This window comes from Echinops telfairi, unplaced genomic scaffold (assembly GCF_000313985.2).
Source record: "Echinops telfairi isolate 266 unplaced genomic scaffold, ASM31398v2 ScPeMD7_31;HRSCAF=116, whole genome shotgun sequence".
NCBI lineage: Eukaryota > Metazoa > Chordata > Mammalia > Afrosoricida > Tenrecidae > Echinops > Echinops telfairi.
This window is the reverse complement of record NW_022103928.1, coordinates 19061893-19070566: the sequence shown is the minus strand read 5'-3', so window position 1 is coordinate 19070566 and position 8674 is coordinate 19061893. Positions and strand designations below refer to the sequence as shown.

The 8674-nt window shown below is 46.9% G+C and overlaps 1 protein-coding gene across 1 annotated transcript in view; it reads left to right on the top strand.

Moving 5' to 3' along the window:
• PTPRG (protein tyrosine phosphatase receptor type G) overlaps positions 1-8674 on the top strand; it is an 808607-nt gene that overhangs the window by 641578 nt on the left and 158355 nt on the right. The window contains exon 7 of the mRNA XM_045290127.1: positions 2856-3013. Coding sequence (XP_045146062.1) covers positions 2856-3013 — 158 coding nt within the window. The remainder of the gene's footprint in view (positions 1-2855; positions 3014-8674) is intronic.

Sequence of the window (8674 nt, the reverse complement as noted above, 5' to 3'; positions counted from 1 at the left end):
CCCCCCACACACGCACACCTCACCCCCCCACCCCACCCCACTCAGCTTCTGGTAGCGCCAGCAGTTCCTTGGCTTGTGGCAGCATAAGTTTGTTTCTCTCTTCCTCTGCACATGACCATCTCTCTTCCTGCTGCGAATGTCTTCAACTGCCTTTCTCTTCTTACAAGAAAGACAGACTAGCCCATCCTACTCATGCTAACTAAATCTACAAAGGTTTTCCTTCCCTCAAAAGGCTCACGTTCACTGTTTCTGGGATTCAGGACTTGACCCTATCATTTTAAAGATCATAAACCAGCCCATAAGCCCTGCAGGCTCGAATCAGACTAGATGTGGTTTGATACCTCAGTTGTATTCAATGGAGATGATAATAGGATCCGCTTCAGGGAGGCGATTGTAATTTTAAAATAAATTAAATCTGGATAAAACTCAGCACCTGGCCTACCACATATGCGCCTTTGAGTCTGCTCCGATTCATCGGGACCCTTGGGGAGCCCAGCTGCTCCGTAGGGTTTCCAAAGCTGGGATCTCTGCAGACAGAATGCCACACCTTGCTCCCGCAGTGCATGTGGTGGAGCCCAACTGCCAACCTGAAGGGCTGTTTGTTGGGCACCTGGGCATGTATAGTACATGTATTTAAATGCTTGTAACATGTGAAGACTTGTAATAGTAGTGGGCACATGCACACACGCTGCCTTTGAGGTGGTTCCATCTCACAGTGACCCTCTAGGACAAGGTGGAACAGCCCCTGGGCTTCTGAGGCTGCATTCTTGACGAGAGCACAAAGCCTCATCTTTCTTCCAAGGAGCAGCTGGTGATTTCAAACTGCTGTCCTTGTGGTTAGCAGCCTAACATGTGACCACTGCTCCCACCAGGTGCTAAATAAATGGTGTCGTAATCAACTTATCCATATCCAAGGGATGCTTGATCTTTTGATTCTTCTAGGGTGGATGATATCAGTTGAGATTTTGCATTCTCCCCTGGTTGCATAGAGCTCTTGGGTCTGGAGACACACATTTGTCAAATGCCTGCACTGGCTCTTCTGCCTGAAAAATAGACGAGGAGGGAGGATATACAGGCCTTGGGGAGAATATTGGGTCAACATAGGTGTACCCATGAAATACCCTGACACCCTGGGCCCCCAGAAATGTCCCAGAGCCAGGGTGGAGATGGCCGAGGGGCGAAGGAGGGATATTAGCAGGATTATAAATCCCTCAGATTTAGACCCAGGGAGAACCCTCTGGAGATCTATATATTGTTGAGAACCTTCTCTGACAGGTGAAGGATGGTCTCGTTCTCCTGTCGAGGAACATGGTGTAACAGTGTCCTTAATCGTCCCTGCCATAGGGCCTTTGCACATGCTGTTCCCACTTCCTTTTGCGCCCCTCCCTTCACTTTGCACCTAGCAAACTACAACTTGAGTCAGGGTCAGGCAGGCTCTGGTGGTGAGGACCCTGGATTCATCTTCTAGCTTTGCTGTCTGCCAGCTGTGTGACGTGGGCCGGGCCTCGCCCAATACCACGTTGTGGCTTTTACATGGAGTGATTGTGAGGTACGATTATGAGGACCCATCTGCAATGTTGTGTCTTCCATTTAAGAGAAGGTACCAACAATTGACACAAGAAGAATGCTTTTTTTTTTTTTTCCTGCCTCCTCTGGGAATTCTTAACGTTCTGTTAAGACCCTCTTACGTTCAGAGTTCTACCTTGGGGAGGCACCCTAGGTTTCTTTGGTTTGGATAGACCTTGGGTGGAACCATAATGAAATATACCAACGCTGGAGTTGCACGTTATTGTTTGATTCGAGATTTCCTGTCATGTTGCTCTTCCCTTTGTGTCCCACTGATATGCCTCTATGGATATTCTGGTAGACCAGGGCTCTACGGCGAAACAAGCCTGCTCAAGGAAAGTTCCAGAAAGTCAAGCCAATGTCTATGAAAGCACAAATCGTCATAGCCCAAAGGTGGACACAGCCCAAATATCCATCAGCAGAAGAAAGGATGGATAAACAAAATGCGCTGCACATACACTTAGTGGACTATTCACGTGCCATAAGGAGAACTGAAATTCTAATACTTGTTCCTACATTGCTGAGCCTTGAAAGCATTCTGCTGGGTGATAGAAGGCAACGTTACAGGGGACATAGACATGGGATCTTCAAAAAGTTTGTGGGGAAAGTGGAATTCAAAGATAGTGGACATTTTCCACCGACTTTGAGGCCCCTTCCTATTGTCTGGTCCCACTTGTGTGGACTTAAGAGGACGCAGTTACATGGGGGCTGAGGTTGGTCAGTGGTAACTGGAGATGGGGAGGGTGGGGAGGGGGGGCTGTTGCTTGGGGGGGGGCCACGGCGTGTCTATTCAACGAGCTGGGAACATTTGGATGCAGTTGTGATGACCGTACAACATGTGGAGCATCATTGGTTTCCCTGAATTATACACATTAAAAAATGGTAGAAATGGCAAATCCTTGGTTACACATATTTTCATCACTCAGAAATAGAAAACCAAGCCCATTTCCCTTCCTGTTGGACTGGTCACAGCCTTTGCTCTGCCACTGTTTTGTCTGCTTCCTGCGGGAGGTCAGGTGGGGGCCAAAGGGGGGTACGGGGATGTGGTCCAGTGCTGCTCACCAGGCAAGCCCTTCTCTGGGAGATGCGGTGTCCTCAGAACACACCCTAAGCAACGCCGCTCTGTTTTCTGCCGCTCTTCCACCGCCAAATGTTAGCGCTTTCGCAGGATGTAAACAAACAGAAGGCTTGTGATATGCTACCAGCTTCGGCTAAGGGCTTTTGACTGTGGGTCTACAGCGTGGTGTGACTTCTAATTGTGCTCTTCTTCTCCTTCTTTCCCCAAACAGAGAAGGAGACCTTTCTGGATCCGTTTGTCCTCCGAGACCTCCTGCCTGCATCCCTGGGCAGCTATTACCGGTACACAGGTTCCCTGACCACCCCACCATGTAGTGAAATCGTGGAGTGGATAGTCTTCCGGAGGCCAGTCCCCATCTCCTACCACCAGGTAGGTATTAAACCCCAAATGGGACTCATGGGTGAACTCACTCATGCCACTTTATGCCTTGACAGCACTCAAAGATGGATTTATTTTTAATCCTTTCATTCTCGCATCCAGCAGACATGTTTGTAACCCAAGAATTGTAAAATATAGATCATGCTTTCTCATTCCAAATTAGCTGACTTGTTGACAAGAATTACCCATGTGAGATTGGGGAATGTTTAACTTTTTGATCTTGAAGAAATCCATCATTGCTATCTGTTAGTTCAGGGTAGACTAGAGAAGCAAATTCATAGAAATTCATATGTGTATAAGAAAGAGCTTTATATGCAAGAGCAGTTGAATATTGAGAAAACATCCCAGCCCAGTCAGGATCAAGTCCATAAGCCTGATATAAGCCCATATGTCCGTTAGCAATCTATAAAGTCCTCTTCAGACTCACGAAACACATGCAATGACACTGAATGCAGGAAAATCACAGGCCAGTGGGTGCGAAGTCTTGTGGATCCAGTGGTGGTAGAAACATCTCAACCCTGGCAGGAGTCTCCACGTGGCTTCTCCAGTTCCCAGGGCACGGAGTCTATTAGCATAGTGCCATGTGACTTGTCAGTAGAGCATCTCTTGGGGAGTGAACCTTGAGTCTTGTCAGTAGAGAGTCTCCAAGGGAATAAGTAGAGAGAAACTGTCTCCCTCCTCCAAGGAGGAAAAACAGGAGTTCCCAGAATCCTCAGAAGAAGGCCATCCCCACACAGAGGCCTCATTGGCTATGACCTGATTGACAGACTAGACTCCACCCCTTCACTCTTACGCCTCTCAAGTCCCCAATTGACACCAGATTTTGAAACTACCACACTATCATCCATGAAAGGAACCTCTGTGAGGCAGTGGTTAAGCATTGGCCGTGTGGCAGTCAACTTCCATAAAGATTACAGTCTCGGATGCAGTGTGGAGGGCAGTTCTACTCGGTCCTCAAAAGGTCACTCTGACTCTGAATTAAATTGGTATCAGTGGGCTTGATTTGAGGTTTTGGAATCGTTGTCCTTGGGTGGGATAAATGGTTACTCTGCTCAGCTGCTAAGCTAAAGTTAGGGTGGTTGAAACCAGCAGACTTGGCTCCGAAGACCTGGTGAGCTCCTCCTATAGAACCAGCCACTGGGAACCCTGTGGAGCTCGGTTCTGCTCTGAAACACGGGAGATTGTGGACTCGGCTTAACCAGGTTCATGATGATGCTACCTCGTTTCTAGCTCTCTACGTTTGTTATCTATCTCATCCACATGAGCAACAGTTTCATGAGGAATGCACCCCTGGTTCTCCATTGTACAGAGGAAGAAGTAGAAACACAGACGTGAAATAACTTGTCCAAGGTCACACTGGTTACCAAGCCATGGTGCCCGGACCCAGAGATTATGCTCTTAGCCACTAAACCTTGACAGAGTCGAGAAAAGAAAGTGATTCATGTACACAAAGAAACGACATGAAAAATAATGTTGATTAAAAAACTCTTTGTGTGTGGCAAGCACTGTACTACGCATATTACGAATGTCAGCCTCATCGGGGCAAAGCAATGTCGAGAGGTAAGGATTTTGCTGCCCTTACACTCATAAGGACATTGCAGGGTAGAGAGGTGAGGTAACATTGCCCAGAGACTCCGGGTTAAGAGCAGTGATGTCAGGAACCCCAAGTCTGGCTTGTCTGCTTTCAAAACCTATGTTGTTGACCACGAAGTGGGATCGCTCCCCTCTGTCTGTGGCCTGGGCAGATTTCATGGGAAGGCAGGATTTAAGCTGAGCAGTTAACGGTGGCTACAAATTGGTTAAATGGAGATGAGGTTAGGAACCATGTGAGAGGAGGAGACGCCACCCAGAGGAGAAAGAGACCTTGACTTCACTCCATGAAGAATAATTGATGAAAGGGGAAAACCTTTAGAGGAAACTGTTGGTTGTTTAAAATACCTCATGTCCTCATGTGGAAGAAGAAGAATATGTCTTATGTAGGATTCTAGAGAAGGAGCTCTGGTGGCTTAGTGGGTTACATGTTAGGTTGCTAACCACAATGTCAGCAGATCAAAACCACCAGGGCACTCCTTGGGAGAAAGACAAGGGTTTTTACTCCTATAAAGATTTGCAGAAACCGACAGGGCCAGCTCTACTCTGTCCGATGGGCTCACTGTGAGTCAGAATCAATTTGATGAGAGTGAGTTTGGGTGTTTGTTTGGTTTGGTTTGGTTTGGTTTTATGGTTCTAGAAAATAGAGCCAGGAACAATGGGTAGGGTTTATAAGAAAATGGGTTTAAGCCATTAACTAAGTTTGTCTAAGAATGTAAGATCCCTATTAATGCTTTCCATAGAAAAGTCCTACAGGGCTTGACAGCTTATGGTAGAGGTATTGTAGAGGAAAGGGTAGGGACTTGGGAAGTATGTAATTATATTATTAAAATAATTAAAAACACAAGCAACAAGATTATGTAACCAGCTGCATTGGGGATGGTCCAAAGATTTTCCTAACGAGAGCAAAGGGTACAGAATAGGGGGTGGGGGGAGGAGAATTGGATGGTGTCTTATTGAGACCTTGTTTGGATTTAAGAAACAGAAGCCTAAGAAAGTAGCTCAGGTCGCAGTGTTATTTCGCAGAAGCGTTAGTAGGGACATCCTGAGATGAAGCCAGTTGAGTCTCCTCATAACCAGGACTAGAATTAAAATGTGAGGAATATATTCATCCCTCTGTCTCTCAGGGGCCAGGTGGTGCCTTAAATCTTAGGAGTTTCTGCCTTGACTTGGCAGTTCTGTACAATTTCCAAAATCTGCCCCCTATGTACCCACACTATTTTCTCCTTACTGCCTGGTCTAATATGGTTGCTCTCCGACGGCTTGACCTTTCAACTCAAGGGCCCACTACCCACTGACAACAGTCTAACTCAGGACAGGCTAAGAAATTAAAGAGCCTGGATCTCAGTAGACATGGGTCAATGACTTGATTGACCTTGAGGCATGAGTCCACTGTTGATTAAATTAGCTGAGGAGTGTCGCCCTCTAGGGGTGAGTAGGTCAGAGCCTCTGGAAGGAACTATGAGAACGAGAGGCAGTTTATTCCTTTAACAGAGTAAGGTGACTCTGGGCTAGGTAGCTAGTTTGATTTGGCTTCACCCCTGTTGATAGGCATTTTACTTGGATTTTGTTTGTTGTTGTGAGGTTTGTTTTTTGTTTTAGTTTTTCCTTTTAATTCCACTTTGACAAAAACCAAAGGGCTAGCAATTTGACTTTCATATTCTTTCTGAATAAGATCTATCAGCCTTCAAGGAAATAATAAATATGAAACGAGTTTTCTTCCTAATGATGAAGCCAGCATTGTTTTATTAAAGTAAAGTAAAATTACAGTCTAAATATTTATATCCGTTGGGTTGGGGGGTGGTTCATCAGGACTTTTAACAGGGGTTCTTTTGTCAACTAAGGATTGGGCCTTTTATCCCCCTTAAGACTTAAAGGCTCGAGATAATGCATTTAGGAAATGCCCGTGTGACCACAGTTTTGCAGGATGCCTTGTGAGGGGGAGAAGCAAGGGAGGGCTGCTGGTTAACTGGAGGGAAATACGAGCCGTTGGCACACACCATTTTATTTTTGCTTCGGGTGATGAGTGGAGCCAAGCCTAAGGCAGAGTTTTAGGCCTGGATGTGCTGTCAAACCCTGTCTGTTGGGAACGGTTTCCCATCTGGTAACAGGGCTCTCAGAAAGTGCTTTGTTAACGTCCACATCCAGTTCCGTCCACTCCCTGCCTCCCGTCTTCCTCGGGAAAGCAGTAATGCAAGCATTTTCTCTGTGACTTCCAAGGTCTGATTTCTCTGTAGGTAGTGTTGGAAATCGCGAAGCAGTAAATTAATCAGATTGGCTTGCCTGTGTCTTGACCATAAGCTATCATCACGCAATACTCTTCTCAGGAAGTGCTTCATAGACACCCCACTTTTCTCCTCCGGGGGACACAGCTCGGTTTCTTGTGGTCAGTCTGGATCCTGGCAGTACAGAGGCCATAGCTGTGTCAGCCTTCGGGAAGGAAACCATTAGCCCTCTAAGTATTACCACGTCAGGCTCCCCACGCTGCCCCTGCCAACATTCCTTCAGAAGGGAGCACAGAGTGTTCATTTTACAAAGGCGACCAGCCAATTCAGAAAAGCCAAGTAGTCAGGAATTTCAAGTCTGCTTCACTATCAGAAAGAAAACATGCCTTGTCGTCGTCCATTCCCTCACTTTTCCAATGGCTCTGTTCCTCTCCTCTCTCTCCTCGTCCAGCATGAGTGCCCGCAGGCAGTAAACATGAGTGCCCGCACACCACAACGCCACAGTGGTTACCGCAAACTGTTGGCTGTGTGATGGGCATCTATTTGAAGGCTTCCAGAGTAAATAGGAGCTACCATTCCTCTGTGTGTGTGTGTGTGTGTGTGTGTGTGTGTGTGTGTGTGAGAGAGAGAGAGAGAGAGAGAGAGTGAGTGGACATTCATACCAGCCCCCACACCTAGTGGTGAACTCTGCCTCTGATGTACTTTTCAATGAGGCACAAAGCCTATGCTGCTAATCTGCTAATATGTTGACCTGGTGGGCCAGTAGTCAGTTGTATGGACCCAGTGCACACCAACTGCAAGCATGAGGCTCAAATCCGCCCATGAGCGAATTCATCCAGACGAGGTAGCGGCACTCTCCGGCCTGGTTTGGGAGGTCAGGGGAGTCAAGGTCAGCACATTGACACCGATGCCTGCAGGGCCGTATGTCCGTGGTCGGTCAGAGATGATGGTCATCTCCGAGCTCAGTGAACTAGGAATGCTTTTATTCTAGAACTGTGGTCCACAGATGACGGCTTTTTGGCCGTTGGTGATAATGCCAATACTCCCTTTGTAATAAGTTTAAAATATAACACAGGTAGTAACTTTCCCCTCATAAAGGTAATTTCAATGCTTATCGAGGCTATACCAAAAAGACAATCAATGAGATCTGAGTAAGTCTAATCTGTTGGATGATAGGGGTGGGGTGGGGTGTGTGTGTGTGTGTGTGTCTTCCTGGCACCACAGGGAGTAGATAGGAAAGCTGATCTGCGTGGCCTTTTTAACCACTGTCAGCTGTCATAGAGTGGTGCTGTAATTAAGGGCAGATGCTCTGGTGCTGGGTTCCAGTCTTTGTCCAAATCACTCAGCACTCTCCTACTCTATGCCTCCGGTTTGTCATCTGTAAAATGGGAGAGACAATCGGATCCAGCTCATGGAGCCAGTATGGAGATTAAGTAATGCCCTGTGTTTTAAAGCCTGCACAACTTCTGGACACCACAGGAAACCCTCAGTGGATATTGGGCAGGGTGTTTGTTGCTGCAGTTAAATGATCACCAAGCCTCTTTGGCAGCACTGTCGGGCAGACTGCCTTGCTGTTGTTCGGTGCCACCAAGCCAGTTCTGACTCGTCGCGACCCTGGTGAGTCACAGAACGAAGTATCGCCAGGTCCTGCGCCAGCCTCACGATGGTTACTATGTTTGAGCCCATGATTGCAGCCACTGTGCCAATCCATAACAAAAAGAAGTCAACTTTACTAATATATCATATTTACGTACTATAATAACAATGTTATCATTCCAACACATAGGACTTGGACCTGCCAGGAGGAAAAAGCCACACACACACACACACACACACA